General features: G+C 33.0%; 2 protein-coding genes across 3 annotated transcripts in view; one reads left to right on the top strand and one right to left on the bottom strand.

Moving 5' to 3' along the window:
- The window catches only part of LOC106091494 (sodium/potassium-transporting ATPase subunit beta-1-interacting protein), a 198,112-nt gene extending 188,226 nt beyond the window's left edge, over positions 1–9,886 (top strand). Inside the window, exon 7 of one of the 2 annotated variants that reach the window (XM_059369089.1) lies at positions 8,407–9,886. In XM_059369089.1, coding sequence (XP_059225072.1) covers positions 8,407–9,740 — 1,334 coding nt within the window. In that variant the 3' untranslated portion in view covers positions 9,741–9,886. The remainder of the gene's footprint in view (positions 1–8,406) is intronic. The other variant, XM_059369092.1, reaches the window with a different exon arrangement.
- LOC106085974 (angiotensin-converting enzyme) overlaps positions 1–18,347 on the bottom strand; it is a 312,626-nt gene that overhangs the window by 226,146 nt on the left and 68,133 nt on the right. The window lies entirely within an intron of this gene.

The raw sequence follows: 18,347 nt of genomic DNA, 5'->3' as shown, positions 1-18,347 counted from the left end.
AGAGGAGTCTTAACATGGCTGGATACCTTACAAATGTCGCAAGTACATGTAAAGAGATAATCACCGCTGAAAAATGTTTTCTGATGTTCACGACATGGTTTGAACCCAGGCGTTCGGCGTTATAGGCGGATATGCTAACCTCGGCGCCGCAGTGGCCGGTGTTTGAAGCGTCCGTGGGCTAAGGAAGTCAAATCGGGGGATAGGTTTATATATATGTGGATATATCGAATCGGTATTGATTGCCTTTTATTGTGTTACTACAATACTTTAAATATTACCTTACACCCTTTATAAAACTACAGGGTGTAACCATTTCAGTTTCACCTGTGGCCCGCGCGCTTTTACTAACCATTTTCGCCGTAAGTTGCATCGACCCCCCAACATCTGACTACGGACCATATCTGTAGCTGCGATAAAGCCCTTTTTATACCCTCCACCATAGGATGGGAGGTATACTAATTTTGTCATTCCATTTGTAACACCTCGAAATATTCGTCTGAGACCCCATAATGTATATATATTCTTGATCGTCATGACATTTTAAGCTGATCTAACAATGTCCGTCCCACCGTTTGTCGAAAACTCGCTCGCTCGGGCGCAATTCTTATCCGAGTTGGCTAAAATTTTGCACATTGTGTTTTGGTATCACTTCCAACAACTGTGCGAAATATGGTTCAAATCGGTCCATAATCTGATATAGTTGCTATATAAACCGATCCTGGGTCTTGACTTCTTGAGCTTTTAGAAGGCGGAATTCTTATTCGATTTGAATGAAATTTTACACATAGTGTTTTGATATCACTTCCAACAACTGTGCAAAGTATGGTTCGAATCGGTCCATAATCTGATATAGCTGCTATATAAACCGATCTTGGGTCTTGACTTCTTGGGCCTCTAGAGGGCGCAATTCTCGTCCGATTTGACTGAAATTTTGCACATTGTGTTTTGATATCACTTCCAACAACTGTGCGAAGTATGGATCAAATCGGTCCATAATCTGATATAGCTGCTATATAAACCGATTTTGGGTCTTGACTTCTTGATCATCTGGAGGACGCAATTCTTATCCGAGTTGGTGTTTTGGTATCACTTCCAACATTTATGCGAAGTATGGTCCAAATCAGTCCATAATATTATATAGCTGCCATATAAACCGATCTGGGATCTTGAGTTCTTGAGCCTCTAGAGGGCGCAATTCTCATCCGATTGAACACATCACGTGCCAAATTTAAGCAAAAATTGGATAAGAATTGCGCCCTATAGAGGCTCAAGAAGTCTTATAGGGAGATCGGTTTATATGGCGGCTATATCAGGTTAGGGACTGATTTAGGCCATACTTGCCACAGTTATCGGAAGTCTTACCAAAAGGACATGTGCAAACTTTTAGCTAAAATAGAAAACCATGTGCCGAATTTCAGCCAAATCGGATGAGAATTGCGCCCCCACAAGAAGTCAAGACCCAAGACCGGTTTATATGACAGCTAGATCAAAACATGAACCGATTTCGCCTTTACAATCACAACCGATCTACACTGATAATAAGTATTTGTCTGAGGTTCCAATCATCGGGTATGCGTTCTTCTAACCAGATTGCGCAGACAAGCTGATGTATACGCCTTATCAGCGTGTCGCCTTCGGTCTAAAATAGTTCAGCGGGTAACCCGTCGGCTCCTGCTGCCTTGTTGTTTTTCAGACGGGGTCACTGCTACTTGGAGATGGAGCTAGAGGTCTGAAATTTGGCATTTAGCAAAACTTAGAAATAAGTGATGGGCGACTAAATGATTTTTCACAACTCGAACTTTTTTGGACCGAAATTGGTACTATTTGCTTTTTTCTTTATAGATCAAGCTAGAGGGCAGAAATTGGGCATGTAGGTACAACTAAGTAAGAAATGATGAATGACTAAATGATCTATTAAAAATTCGTACATTTTGGTTCCATTTGGTACTTCCTTTCTAAACGAAGTGAGCTAAAGCTCTCAAAATTGGGATACAAGTACACCTTGTTTATATATTTTGGGTGACCGGAAGATTATTCAAAATCGTGCATTCTAGTACTAAAACGTGCAAAATGGTGCATTATTTACGAGTTGAGCTAAAGCACTGAAAATTAGGATACGGTTACAACTTGAGAGTAAATATTAGGTGGCCAGAAAATTTGTTTTTAATTCGTACATTTCGGCTACCTACGTTTTTCGAAGTCCTGCACAAAAAAGGGGGGAAACGGACCACCAGGATGCTATTGGGTTGTCCAAAAAGTAATCGCGGATTTTTTAAAAGAAAGTAAATGCATTTTTAATAAAACTTAGAATGAACTTTAATCAAATATACTTTTTTTTAACTTTTTTTCTAAAGCAAGCTAAAAGTAACAGCTGATAACTGACAGAAGAAAGAATGTAATTACAGAGTCACAATCCGCAATTACTTTTTGGGCAACCCAATATTTTATAAAATAAAAATAGTGTATATTAAAACCTTTTTTACTACTTAACAATAATTTAAGCAAAAATGAAATTCGTCGAATAATGTTTCGTGGGAAAATTCTAACACAATTTGGATAGGCAAGTAAAACAACACCCACACTATTTTTTTCTGATTTTCTTATGCTCTTCACTACCAAAACCAAAACAAAAACTTTCGCCAAAGGTTCGCTTGAACAAGGTTTGTTTTTTTTTTTCAATGGAACATTTAATAGTGCTATTGATTGAATAAAATCCTTATATGGATGGAGCGATATCCTGGAAATTCAAAACCCGCAATACACACACCCAAAAGGATATCGAATGTTGTTAAGGAGATAGAGAGGAAAACAAATATAAAAACCAACTCAACTAAAGTCCATATACTATACGAAACTTAATGAAAATCTTTGAAATATCTATGTGTATTTTTTGTAAGCCATTATTAAATAGAACGAAAAAAAACAGAAATAAAACAAACGAAATAAAACCGAATAAAAACTAAACGTTAATTAATTTGTAAAAACAAACAAAAAAAAAAAATCGAATGAATGCAAATCTTAAGAAAAAAAATCGAATTAAACGGAAAATAAATGATAGAATTGAGACGATAATAATAAAAAAAATCCAAAAAACATTTAAAAGGTAAAGATACATATATGAATTGGCTTATGATGATGGCAGATATATAAAAATGTGTATAAAAGTCTTCAATGACTTCAAATTGTGCACAAAGCCTCGGTAAAATGCTTCTGCCTATTGTAGAGAAATGTACTACAACGCCATCTGTTGCATATTAACTTTGGTTAGAAATCTATACCTTTTAATTGGTTTTATAATTTTCATTTAAGGGCCATATGAGGTTTCGGAGTTTCAAGTTTGATTTTAAATTTTTATATATTTTATATATATTTTTATTCACATTAGAAATATTACAAATATTTCTTAACTTGTCTTAAGAAGTTTGAAAGGCCAAATCCTAAACAATTCTAAACATAAGTATTTTTCGTCTATATTTAAGGAGATATGGGTTTTATTTTTTTTTTTTTAATTTATATGAGAAATATTTAAAATTTTTGTGTTTCTTTTCTGTTTTTAGTTTTGTTTTTGTGATTTTTTTTATGATATTATATTGTATTTGTTCTATAATTTCTTTGTTTTATGTTCTTCCAGTTTATAAACAAATTTTTGTTTTGGTTTTTGTTGCTTTAATTACTTTTCTTTTTAATCCTTTAGTTTGTTTTACTTTTTGTTCTTTGGAATTTGTAACTAATTTTTTAGAATGTAGTCTTTGAAAAAGAAAGCAAATAACTGGCAAATTTCCACGCTCTCTTCCATTACTACTCTACTAAGTACTACTACCACTCTACTATATCTTAATCCCTTCAAAGCCAAGGTAATCATTTGAATTATTCTACCATCCTATGAAGCTGCTGTTATCCCCAAGGTATGTATTTTTGGAAGAAAATTAATGACAAAGGCTTTGGAACTATTTTTGTTATAACAAATAATGATAAAAGCAGAGAAATCATATTCAAATTGCAAGGTGATGGCTCATTAGCGATTAACAGTTTTTAAGGAATAAAGGTCTTACAACTCCTGGCATTGGTGAATATTATCTTGCAATATCTCATGGCATGAACTTGAAAGCGGCATACCCAGTGAATAACCATTTTTAAAATATTCATCAATCGTTGTTATCAACTGAAAAAATTATCTTGCCATCATTGGTTTAGGTTTTGGTATGTTTGTAGAAAAATTTAATGAATCAAAAAAAGACCTACTCAGTGAGTCGTTTGAGGGTTAAAATTTACCGCCAAGTTGTTCCAGACTGTGTCTTTTGCCATAATTCGTCTTTTTTTTACACCCTCCACCATAGGATTGGGGTATACTATTGGGTCATTCCTTTTGTAACACATCTAGATATTGATCTGAGGCCAATAAAAGTGTATATATTCTTGAACGTTTTGACATTCTAAATCGATTTAGCCATGTCCATTCGTCTGTAGAAAGCAACTTTCGTAAAAAGCAAAAGCTACACCCAAAGAAAAGTTAATACCAAACGTGCTCATTTTAGTACCATACGGTATTGATAGTAAAGCAACAACGTATAGTACAAAAACAATACCGGATGATATGGATGAGGCATAAAGTACTGTTTGGTACTAGCCTTATTACCGAACTGGTATTGGCTTTAATACCAATCTGTTATTAGTTTTAGCACCAGACCCTTATTGATTTTAGTACCAAACCGTTATTGATTATTCTGGTAAAAATTTATACAAAATAAATTTAGTTGAAGGGCATCATTTATTCTACATACCAAACTTGTGTCAAACCAGCAAAAATTAAAGCTTCTAGGAACCGAACAAGGATGATCGAGAGACCGGACACGGGAGCTATACCAGATTATAGACCGATTTGAACCATATTTGGCACAATTGTTGGAAGTCGTAACAGAACACCGCATGCAAAATTTCAGCCAAATCGGACAAAAAATTGCGGCTTGTGAGGACTCACGAAATCGAATTGGGAGATCGGTTTATATGAGAGCTATATCAAATTATTGACCAATTTGGACCGTACTAGGCAGAGTTGTTGGAAGTCATAACAAAACACTACACGATCAATTTCAACCAAATCGGACAAAAATTGCGACTTGTAAAGGCTCAAGAAGTCAAAACGAGAGATAGGTTTATATGGGTGCTAAATCAGGTTATTAACTGATTTGGATCGTACTAAGCAGAGTTGGAAGTCATAACCATACACTACATGCAAAATTTCAGCCAAATCGAACAAAAATTGTGGCTTTTAAGGGATGAAGAATTAAAATCGGGAGATCGGTTTATATGGGAGCTATATCAGGTTATAGACCGATTTGGACCGTACTAAACACAGTTATTGGAAGTCTTAACAGAACACTACATGCAAAATTTCAGCAAAATCGGACAAAAATTGCGGCTTCCAGGGGCTCAAGAAGTCAAATCGTGACATCGGTTTATATGGAAGCTATATCTAAATCTAAACCTTTATGGCCCATTTGCAATCGTCAATGGCATACAACAGTTTTAAGTATCTGTGCAAAATTTCATGCGGCTATATCTACGCGTTCGACCGCTCGACGCTACGCGTTCTAGATCGACTCAGAGCGTCGAGACGATCAAGAATATATATACTTTATGGGGTCTTAGAAGAATATTTCCAAGTACTACAAACGGAATGTATAGATTTGAGTTCCCCCATCCTATGGTGGTAGGTATAAAAACTAATGTTACACCGGTACCAACCTCAATTCTTTGTATTCAGCAATTGATACCATATCCATTGATTCCCGGAAGTGGTTTTCATATGAATACACCATCACAGTTTTGTTTTCCACACAAGAGATCTATATGTCCTATTATTTCACGATCTACAATGTCCTTAGACTGTCCTTTTGCGCCGCTTTCAAGTATTTGAACAAGATTTTAAGCACTCAAACGGTATTAAAACATTTTATTTATTTATTTAACAAATATTTTATATTGTCGTCAATATTTTAAGTACAAATGTCATCAACACTTGTGGCGCGATGACAAGAATACAAATGTGGCACCGTCAGTTCTTAATAGCCTTCTTCGTCTGATATTGAATTGATACCAAATGGTATTAAAAATCTTTGCCAATGATGCGAACAAAATAATACCAGGCGGTATTAGCAAAGTACAGTTATTTTTCTATCAGTGTAGGATCTTGAAATTTTCCACAAATACTTCCTGTTAATGTAGGTCGGCTGGGATTGTAAATATGCCATATCGGTTTTGAAATGATGTTGCTATATATACCTATCTTGGATTTTGACTTCTTGAGTCTCTTTTGGGCGCAACTCTCATCCGAATTGGCTGAAATTCTGTATGAGGTGTTTTGTTACGGCTTCCAATAAGTGTGTCAAATCTGCTGCAAATCGATTCATAACCTGCAAATCGAGCCATATAATCCGGTTTTGGATATTGGCTACTTGAACCTCTAGAGGTCGCAATTCTTATCCGATTTGGCTGAAATTTTGTATAAGGTGTTTTGTGATGGCTTCCAACAACTGTGCTAAGTATGGTATGAATCGGTTCACAGCCTGATATAGCTCCCATTTAAATCGATCTCCCGATTATACTTCTTTATCCTCTAGAGGGCGCAAACCGAGTCGGTTCATAAACTTATATAGCTTCAATAGCATAGCAATTTTTATTTCTAATAATAAATATCGATAGTACCGATACTATCGTTGATTTCCCATCACCCATATGTCAAACGAAAAGAAGAAAATTGCGAAAAACAGTAGCCGGTAGTCGATTCCATATACGAACAGTTCGGGCGAAATAAGAATCTTCTCTGTAATGCACTGTCCGATTCGCTGGTCAATCAACTACAAACGGGAAAGTATTTCTGACGAACATCCTTATCCCCTTCGAAAGCTGCATGGAAAATTGTACTGCCTTTGTAATATAGATATGCCATATTGTCCGATCTACTTGTACCGCCCAGACTATATATTTTTGTGGTTTCAATATCCACTTGACACATCTAAAAACCCAGGAAATTTTATCGTAGCTAAGAGTTCGAAGGTTTCAGAACTAGACCCTGTCCATTAGGGTGGTTCAATTTGTAAAGTCCCAAAAACGCAAACCAAGCGGTTGTCAACATCCTAATATACAACAAATTAAAGGAAATGCTTCCCAAGAAAACATGGGTCTAAAATCAACTTTCCGACTTTTAACGAAAAAATTTAGTTTTTCCCCCTATTTATCAAAACACCGATTTTGTCGTAAAAACCCGAAACTCGTTGTGGAGTTTCCGTTTTTCCCATCCTACTATCTACGAATGGAGGTCACCGTAGAGTAGAGGTTAGCATGTCCCATCTATGACGCTGAACGCCTGTGTTCGAAACCTGACGAGAACGTCAGAAAAAATTTTCTCCCCTAATGCTGGCAACATTTATGAGCGCAGAGGTTAGCATGTCCGCTTATGACGCTGAACGCCTGAGTTCGAATCCTGGTTTTTCCCTTCCTAATGCTGGCAACATTTGTGAGGTATTATGCCATGTAAAACTTAAAGAATATATATTCTGGACCGTCTCGACATTCTGAGGCTAACTAGCCATGTCCGTCTGTTGTAATCGCGATGGCGGTCGAACCCGTAAAGCTAACCGCTTGAAATTTTAAACTTATTGGTGAGAGTCGTTGGGAATTACAAATGGACCATATTGGTTTTGATTTGGATATTTTTGAGCCCCTGAAGCCTCAATTTTCATCCGATTTGTTGACTAGTTCACCCGCTCCAACTATCTTGAGACCTTGAGAAGCAGTTCACCTTCTTCATTGATTCTCAAAAACCAACTCTTACTTTGCCGATTTTATCTTACTTTTATACTTGTTCAAGAACTCTCAGTACAAGTCCCAAGCCGCACGTAGTTTGTTTGATTGACTGCCAAGGCTTCCTTAGGCCTCGATTCCATCATACAGGCTACGATGTCTTACTTCGATACTACTTAACTTGGTTATGCTAATGGTTTGCAGCTTTGCATCGCTACGCTGGGTATAGCGATCTTTTTTGGGGTTTTCTTTGATCCATGTTTATTTATGATTCGTCAAAGAATCCTTCTCGGGCACCCTTAAATCCCTTAAGACACCACCTGAAGATTTGTAAGAGTTATGTCTTTCACCTTTGAGATATTACTTAGATTAGATTATTAGATTGAAAAGAGGATGCGGACATTAATCCGCCCCCTGCCACTATGGCCGCTAAAAAGTGTAAATTTAAAATAAAAATTTAAATTTCTTAGTTACCAAAGTTCGTTTTAAGCTTCCAAAAATACAAATTCTTACAAACTTTTTATTTTAGAAGATTATTTCCAAAAAAATCGTTTTGACGCAATTAATAATTATTTTCCTTTCCCTTTTTCCCTTCCATTTTAGTGAAACATGTTAACAAAAAGTCCAAACATCGCCAGTCATTGTATTCCATAGAGTTTGGACCCAGTTTGGATACATTGCGCAGCCGCACCGATACAATACTCGACTATGGAGACGATCAAATGCACGAACGTGAGGGTGATAATGGTGAGTTGAGTCCCAAACCAATGACACCGCGTCGAGTTAAGCGTCGTTCGGTTATGCATAGGGGTTCGAATAGTCGAACCTCCACAAATAGTAGGCGCAGTCATCGGGATGGTGGTGGTGGTGGCAGCACCAGTGGAGGCAGTCATGGGGGCAGTCACCGAAATGTGGCCTCTTTGGGCCACAGTGGCACACATTCGCGCAGTAGTACACGCAGCTCCAGACGCAAATATCAACAAAATCCGGTGACAAAACTTTTGGATCAACAACAGCAACAACAACATTTGCCCTCATCCTCCTCACATGGTCATAAGCATACGCAACACCAGTTTGGTTCATTCCATCACAAGGACAATTCCTCACTGACAGCCTCCAATTTGCAGAATCTCAATAAGGAACTGCACAACAACATAAATGTGGCAGGAGGCAGTTTGACCAAGACCAATAACAACCATTACCAGTCGTTTAGAAAGAACATACCACCCGATCCCATTTACTATAACACCAATGCCCAAACTGGTCTCTATCAGCAGCAACAGCACATGCATGCTGATCAGCTACCACCTCCTTGGCCTCATTCCACCCCATCACCCATAGATGAGCCGCAATCACCCACTCTGACCATATCACCCTCTTTGGGAGGCCATTATAATCCCACATATCAACATTCGACCACCAATCTGAATGATGGTGAACATGTTGATGAGTTGTACAACAATCGACCGCCATCTGTTCGCTCCTCGTATTCCAATTTTCATGGCACAAGACCCATGTCCAGCTATGTAACATCTTCGGCAACAACGGAAAATGTTTTCGCTTCATTGGTAACAGCCAATACGGCAACAAATGCTGCCACCAGCATTTATCATCAGCAGCAGCAACAACAGTTTCAACAACAGCAGCAGCAACAGCAACAGCTACATCAGCATGAACCTCCCTCCACACCTCCGCTATATCAACAGCATCCATTGCACTCAACTCAACAGCACTCCATAAGTTCACATAATTTACCACCCCCTCCTCCGCCACCAGTGCCCGAGCTACCCTATGTTGCATCACAGCCTCAGGCTATACCATTTCACAAGAGAACCGCATCACGTGAGAGCATACGCTCCATGGCCTTTTTGAACAGTGGGCCACCGGCCTATAATCTCAACTATCATACACCACCCGATTCGGAGACTACCATGTAGTGATGAAAGGATATGGTGTAAAAAACAAACTACACGGTAAAAAAAAAGTACACAGAAAAAATAATCACAAATTAAATTGATTTAATCAAAAAATAAATCAATTAATTTCAGATATTAGGTTAAGCAGTTGAAAATCAAGTTTTCGATTTATGGATAAAGTTTTAAAAAAATTTTTTACTAATAAAATTTTGGCAAAATTTTTATAGAAAAATTGCCAAATTTTCTATAGATATGTTAACAGAATTTTCTATTAAAAAAAATTTTTGACAAAAATTTCTAGAGAAAAAATTTTGATAAAACTTTCTAAAAAATTTTCCAAAATTTTCTATAGAAAAAGTTTTTAGGAAGTTTTCTATAGAAAAATGTTGCCAAGATCTTTTATAGCAAAAATTTTGAAAAAAAAATTTTATAGCAAAAATTGTTATAGCAAAAATTTGGAAACATTTTTTATAGCAAAAATTTTGAAAAAAAATTTTATAGCAAAAATTTTGAAAAAAAATTTTATACCAAAAATTTTGAAAAAAAATTTTATAGCAAAAATTTTGAAAAAAAATTTTGAAAAAAAATTTTATAGCAAAAATTTTTACAAAATTTTTTATAACAAAAATTTGTTCAATATTTTTTAAAGAAACATTTGACAACATTTACTATAGGAAGAATAGTTATAAAATTTTCTAAAAAAATTAAGAAAAGATTTTCTAAAAAAAATTTTTCTCAAAATTTTTAAAAATTTTTTTTCAAAATTTTTGAAAAAAAATTCTGTAAACATTTTCATTCATAACATTTTCATAAAACATAACTTGTATTAACTTAAAAAAAAAACATTTTTGATAACATTCTTTATAGAAAGAATTTTGTCAAATTTTTTTTATGCATAGAATTTTGACAAAATTTACTACAGAAAAGTTTTTACAAAATTTTTCATAGAAAAAAAGGTTGACAACATTTCCTATAGCAGGAATATTGATAACACTTTTTTTATTAAAAATAAAGACAAGATTTTCGATAAAAAATTTTTAGAAAAAATTTTAGAAAAAAAAATTTTATAGAAAAACTTTAAAAAATTTTCTATAGAAAACATTTAGACAACATTTTCTATAGAAATCACTATGACAAAATTTTTTATGCGAAGAATTTTTACGCATTTTCCTAAGAAAAAGAATTTAGACAAAAATTTTCCTAAAAATTTTTAAAAAAAATTTTTTTGAAAAATTTTGATAGGAATAATTTTGACAAAATTTTGTATGCATAGAATTTTGACAAAAATTTCTACAGAAAAAATTTTTAAATAATTTTTTTAGATATGAAATTTTCTATAAAAAACTGCTGGGAAAATTTTATTTTTTAAAAAATTTTCTTTTGAAAAACCTATCAAATTTTGATAACATTTTCTATAAAAAGAATTTTGAAAAATTTTTTATGCATAGAATTTTGACAAAATTTTCTACAGGAAAGATTTTGAAATATCTTTTTTAAATATGAAATTTTAACGAAATGTTCTATAAAAAACTGCTGGGAAAATTTTATGTAGAAAAAATATTGGCAAAATCTTCTATGGACAAAATTTTTACAAAATTTTCTATAAAAAAAATTTAACAAAATTTTCTATTTAAAAAGGTTTTATAACAAATGTGGCAACAATCCTCTGTAGAAAAAATATTGACGGAATTTTTTATAGAAAAAATTTTGGGAGAATTATCTATATATCGGGTTGCCCAAAAAGTAATTGCGGATTTTTCATATAGTCGGCGTTGACAAATTTTTTTCACAGCTTGTGACTCTGTAATTGCATTCTTTCTTCTGTCAGTTATCAGCTGTTACTTTTAGCTTGCTTTAGAAAAAAATGTAAAAAAAGTATATTTGATTAAAGTTCATTCTAAGTTTTATTAAAAATGCATTTACTTTCTTTTAAAAAATCCGCAATTACTTTTTGGGCAACCCAATACTAAATTTTCGCAAATTTTTCAATAGAAATAGTTTTTACGAAATTTTGTATAAAAAAATTTTTGTATAAATTTATATAAATAAATGTTGACAAAATTTTTTATAGAAAAATTTGCTAAAGAAATAACTTTGAAAAAAAAAATTTGCTATAGAAAATACTTCCAAATATTTTTTATTCTTTTTTGAAATACAATTTTTGGCAAAATTTCGTAAGGAAAAATTATTTTCTATAGACAATATTTGAAAGAATTTTCTATCGAAAAAATGTTGGCATAATTTTTTTATAGAAAAAATGTTGACAAAATTTTCTTTAGAAAAAATTTTCAGAAAACTTTCTATAGAAAAAAAATTGCTAAAGTTTTCTATAGAAAAATTGATAAAAAAAATTTCTATCAAAAAAATTTTGACAAATTTTCTATAAAAAAATATTTTTGCCAGTATTGAAACAATTTTGACAAAATTTTCTTTAAAAAAAAATGTGGAAAAAATTTTCTACAGAAAAAAATTTGATAATTTTCTATACAAAAAAAATTTGATAATTTTATTTAGAAAAAATTTTGACAAAACCATCCAGAGAAACAATTTTGACAAAATTTTTCTATGGAAAAAAATGTTAACAAAATTTTCTTTAGAAAACATCCAGAGAAAAATTTTTGACAAAATTTTCTATGGAAAAAAAAGCTGACAAAATTTTCTATAGAAAAACTTTTGACAAAACTTATAAAGAATAAATTTTGACAAAATTTTCTAAGAAAATTTTTTTGACAAAATTTCTATAGAAAAAATTTTTACAAAATTTTCGTTGGCAAAAATTTTACATAATATTCTATAAAAAATTTTTGAGAAAACTTTTAACCCAAAAAATTTTAACAAAATTTTCTTAAGAAAATATTCTTACAAAATTTTTTTTAGAAAAAATTTTTACAAAACTTTCTATATTGAGATTCCATTGCAGGATATTGTCCGGCTTTATACCATTGTTTAATGCTTTCTATTCAAAAAATAGTATATCAGAAAAAAAAACATTTAAAAAGTCAGCAAAAAGTGTGTTGTTGCTAGTAGCAGGAAAATATTAAAAAAAAGCTTTTAGCAACAACACACTTTTTGCTGCATTTTTAAATGTTTTTTTTTTTTTGCTATACTATTTTTTGAATAGAAAGCATTAAACAATGGTCTAAAGCCGGACAATATCCTGCAATGGAATCTCAATAAGATTTTAAGACCAAAGAAAGAAAACGCAAACAGACATTTTAAAGTCTTACCAAAATTTTCTGTAGAAAAAAAATTTTGAAAAATTAAAAAAAAATTTTGAAAAATTAAAAAAAAAAAATTCAAAAAATAAAAAAAATTTGAAAAATTAAAAAAAAAAATTTTGACAAAATTTTTTCTAAAAAAATTTTTTTTAACAAAATCTTTTTTAGAAATACCAAGGTCTTGTTTGGCATTTAACTTTGTATTGATTATTGATTCGTGATATTTTTTCTGTGTAATCTTGTACAAATGTTAAGATGAAACTTATAAGCTTAAGCTTAGCATTAACTACTACACATCATTCGGTTAAGCCGTCCATGGAGAAGGAGATTGGTTACATAAATACTAGAAAGGTTAAATTGGCTATAGTACCGATACTTGTCTTAAAAATCTTCTAAAATTTTGTGTATAGTTCGAGTTAATATAAAGACCCAAATTGCTAACGATTGTTGGAAATTTTTAGCTCTTTTGAGAAATTGAAAATTTTTATGATTTTGAGCAAATTATTCGATTTTATCGTTTCTCGTTTTTCTTTAAAAAAATGTTAATTAGTTTTTTCCTTTGTATAAGATCTAGCATAGGATGGGGGTATGCTAATTTCGTCATTACGTTTGTAACACATCGAAATATTGACCAGAGACCCAAAAAAATCTTGACATTCTACGTCGCTTTAGTCCTGCCCGTCCGTCTGTCTGTCGAAAGCACGCTAACTTTAGAAGGAATAAAGCTAGGCGCTTGAAATTTTGCACGAATACTTCCTATTAGCGCAGGTCGCTTGGGATTGTAAATGGTCTTTACGGTCCATGTTTTGATAAAGCTGCCATATTAATCGATCTTGGGTCTTGACTTTTTGAGCCTCTAGAGGGCGTAATTATCGTCCGATTTAACTGATATTTTGCACGTGATGTTTCGGTATCACTTCCAACAACTGCGCTAAGTATGATTCAAGTCGGTCCATGTTTTGATACAGCTGCCCTATATACCGATCTTGGGTCTTGACTTTTTGAGTCTCCAGAGGGCGCAATTATCGTTCGATTTGACTGCACGTGGTGTTTTGGTTTCACCTCCAACCTCTGTGCCAAGTACGGTTAAAATCGGTTAATAACCTGGTATAGCTGTTATATAAACCGATCTTGGGTCTTGACTTTTTGAGCCTCCAGAGGGCGCAATTCTCGTTCGATTTGACTGAAATTTTGCACGTAGTGTTTTGGTTTCACTTCTAACAACTGTGCTAAGTATGATTCAAATCGGTTCATAATCCGGTATAGCTGTTATGTAAACCGATCTTGGATCTTGACTTCTGGTGCCGCTAGAGGGCGCATTTCTCATTCGATTTGGCTGAAATTTTGCATGAGGTGTTTTGCTATGACTTCCAATAACTGTGTTTAGTTTGGCTCAAATCAGTACATAACTTGATATAGCTGTCATATAAACCGATTTAGGATCTTGACTTCTGGAGCCGCTAGAGGGCGCAATTCTCATCCGATTTGGCTGAAATTTTGCATGAGATGTTTTGCTATGACTTCCAATGACTGTGCTAAGTATGGCGTAAATAGGTATAGAACCGGATATAGCTGCCATATAAACCATTCTGGGATCTTGACTTCTTGAGCCTCTAGAGGGCGCAATTCTCATCCGATTTGGCTGAAATTTTGCATGAGGTGTTTTGCTATGACTTCCAACAATTGAACTTAGTTTGGCGCAAATCAGTACGTAACCTGATATAGCTGCCCTATATACCGATCTGGGGTCTTGACTTTTTGAGCCTCTAGAGGACGCAATTATCGTGGATTTGACTGAAATTTTGCACGTAGTGTTTTGGTATCACTTCCAACCACTGTGCTAAGCATGGTTCAAATCGGTCCATGTTTTGATATAGCTGCCATATAAATCGATCTTGGGTCTTGACTTCTGGAGCCTCTAGAGGGCGCATTTCTCATCTGATGTGGCTGAAATTTTGCATGAGGTGTTTTGCTATGACTTCCAACAACTGAGCTTAGTTTGGCGCAAATCGGTACGTAACCTGATATAGCTGCCATATAAACCGATCTTGTGTCTTGACTTCTTGAGCCTCTAGAGGGCGCAATTCTCATCCGGTTTGGCTGACATTTTGCATGAGGTGTTTTGCTATGACTTCCAACAACTGAGCTTAGTTTGGCGCACATCAGTACATAACCTGATATAGCTCCCATATAAACCGATGTAAGGTCTTGACATCTTGAGCCGCTAGAGGGCACAATTCTCATCCGATTTGGGTGATATTTTGCATGAGGTGTTTTGTTATGACTTCCAATGACTGTGCTAAGTATGGCGTAAATCGGTATAGAACCTGATATAGCTGCCATAGAAACCAATTTGGGATCTTGACTTCTTGAGCCTCCAGAGGGCGCAATTTTCATCCGATTTGACTGAAACTTTGTACAACGGCTTCTCTCATGACCTTCAACATACATGTCTAATATGGTCTGAATCGATCAACTTTATTCTATTGCCTCTTTAACCTCTTAATTTTTGTGACCATATCTCTCAATCTAAATGCCTTTTGAAATGAATATAACCTGAAAATAAAAACATTACGTAAGCTTTAAGTTTATATTAAATAAAATATTTTTATATATGAAAACAAAACATAAATTATAAGCAATTTAGTTCAGAACTAAATCAATTTAAATAGGAATAATTTCATACAATATCATCACCCACAGCTGATTCGGCTCAGTTGCTTAGCAGACATTTTTTATGAAAAAAAAAACCATTAAGAGACCTACTAAGTAAACCATATTAGTGCCTTTTTGTACAATAAAGTCAAATGATAGAATAATGTAATCAACAGATTTAAAATTGAGCTTAAAATTGAATCGCACACCACTCGGTGAAGAAGTTTGCCCCTGTTCCTTAATGGAATGTTCATGGGAAAATTTGCATTTACCGATTTGAAATTTGATATCTGGGCCGTATAATCATCATGTCATCCTTATATAAGAGCTTCCCCATATTACATACTCTTGGAATATGTTATTTATTTATTCGATTGTAAGATTGTCTCATAATTAACCCATATCACTTGTATCTTAAAACATTTAGGATAGAAATCTTATATTTGATTGAAAATCCTCAAAAAAATGTGGCCTTATATATATTTTCTGTCATTTTTATTAATAAATGTATTAAAAAAAAACGTAATTGATTGCTGTTAAGGTATTTTTCATAATTCTTGTTTTTGCTATATATATATATTTTTTTTTAAATTTTGCCAAAGTACTTTTGTAAATACTATTTTTATAAATAGAACCTATGGAAACTTAAATAATATACATGCATACTTACATAAAAAAAATCCTAAACTCTTAATGCTTTAAACAAACTAAGAAATATTCTTCAGCTTAATAGTAAGCTTAAATGTAAGAAAATTTTGTATAGGAAAACATTTGAATATTAAATATTTAATAAAAAATCCAATATTTATGAAAAAAGCCACACGTGTTTTCTTTGGAACCAAGGTCATAAAAATAAGTAAGGATAAACTAACACTTAGTACGCAGTTTGAATTGTTTACATCGAATATAGTATTATTGCCAGATATGAAAAAATTCTTCTCATGATTCGAAATTCGAAAAAATTAAGAAGTTGCAGCGTTTTTGGCCCTGAAAATGATTTTGGATTTTTTCGAAAAATTTGAAAATTTTCATAAGGGGTTAGCCTTGCTAAAAAAATGCAAAAAAATAAAATGTGACATTTTAAGTAATTCTGTTTATTTTACGAATCCTCTTCGAATTTCGAACTGCGGAATGCCAAAAAATTTGCGAAATTCGAACAAATGAAGAAGTTACAGCGTTTTTGGCCCTGAAGATGATTTAGGATTTTTTCGAAAAATTTGAAAATTTTCATAAAAATTGCTAAAAAAATGCAAAAAAATAAAATGCGACATTTTCAGTAATTCTGTTTATTTTACGAATCGTCTTCGAATTTCGAACTGCGGAATGCCAAAAAATTGGCGAAATTCGAACAAATGAGGAAGTTACAGCGTTTTTGGCCCTGAAGATTATTTTGGATTTTTTCGAACAAATTGAAAATTTTCATAAGGGGTTAGCCTTGCTAAAAAAATGCAAAAAAAAATAAAATGTGACATTTTAAGTAATTCTGTTTATTTTACGAATCGTCTTCGAATTTCGAACTGCGGAATGCCAAAAAATTTGCGAAATTCGAACAAATGAAGAAGTTACAGCGTTTTTGGCCCTGAAAACGATTTTGGATTTTTTCGAACAAATTGAAAATTTTCATAAGGGGTTAGCCTTGCTAAAAAAAATGCAAAAAAAATAAAATGTGACATTTTAAGTAATTCTGTTTATTTTACGAATCATCTACGAATTTCGAACTGAGGAATGCCAAAAAATTCGCGAAATTCGATAAAATGAAGAAGTTACAGCGTTTTTGGCCCTGAAGATGATTTTGGATTTTTTCGAACAAATTGAAAATTTTCATAAGGGGTTAGCCTTGCTAAAAAAAATTCAAAAAAATAAAATGTGACATTTTAAGTAATTCTGTTTATTTTACGAATCGTCTTCGAATTTCGAACTGCGGAATGCCAAAAAATTGGCGAAATTCGAACAAATGAGGAAGTTACAACGTTTTTGGCCCTAAACAATTTTGGATTTTTTCGAAAAGTTTGAAAATTTTGGTTTTTGGCCCTCAAAACGATTTTGGATTTTTTCGAAATAATTGAAAATTTTCATAAGGGGTTAGCCTTGCTAAAAAAAATTCAAAAAAATAAAATGTGACATTTTAAGTAATTCTGTTTATTTTACGAATCGTCTTCGAATTTCGAACTGCGGAATGCCAAAAAATTTGCGAAATTCGAAAAAATGAAGAAGTTACAGCGTTTTTGGCCCTGAAGATGATTTTGGATTTTTTCGAAACATTGGAAAATTTTCATAAGGGGTTAGCCTTGCTAAAAAAATGCAAAAAAAATAAAATGTGACATTTAAAGTAATTCTGTTTATTTTACGAATCGTCTTCGAATTTCGAATTGCGGAATGCCAAAAAATTTGCGAAATTCGAACAAATGAAGAAGTTACAGCGTTTTTGGCCCTGAAGATGATTTTGGATTTTTTCGAAAAATTTGAAAATTTTCATAAGGGGTTAGCCTTGCTAAAAAAAATGCAAAAAAAATAAAATGTGACATTTTAAGTAATTCTGTTTATTTTACGAATCGTCTTCGAATTTCGAACTGCGAAATGCCAAAAAATTTGCGAAATTCGAACAAATGAAGAAGTTACAGCGTTTTTGGCCCTGAAGATGATTTTGGATTTTTTCGAAAATTTTGAAAATTTTCATAAGGGGTTAGCCTTGCTAAAAAAAAATGCAAAAAAAATAAAATGTGACATTTTAAGTAATTCTGTTTATTTTACGAAT

Source organism: Stomoxys calcitrans, chromosome 5 (assembly GCF_963082655.1).
Source record: "Stomoxys calcitrans chromosome 5, idStoCalc2.1, whole genome shotgun sequence".
In the NCBI taxonomy this organism is placed as follows: Eukaryota; Metazoa; Arthropoda; class Insecta; order Diptera; family Muscidae; genus Stomoxys; species Stomoxys calcitrans.
This window is presented reverse-complemented; position numbering and strand designations above follow the sequence as displayed.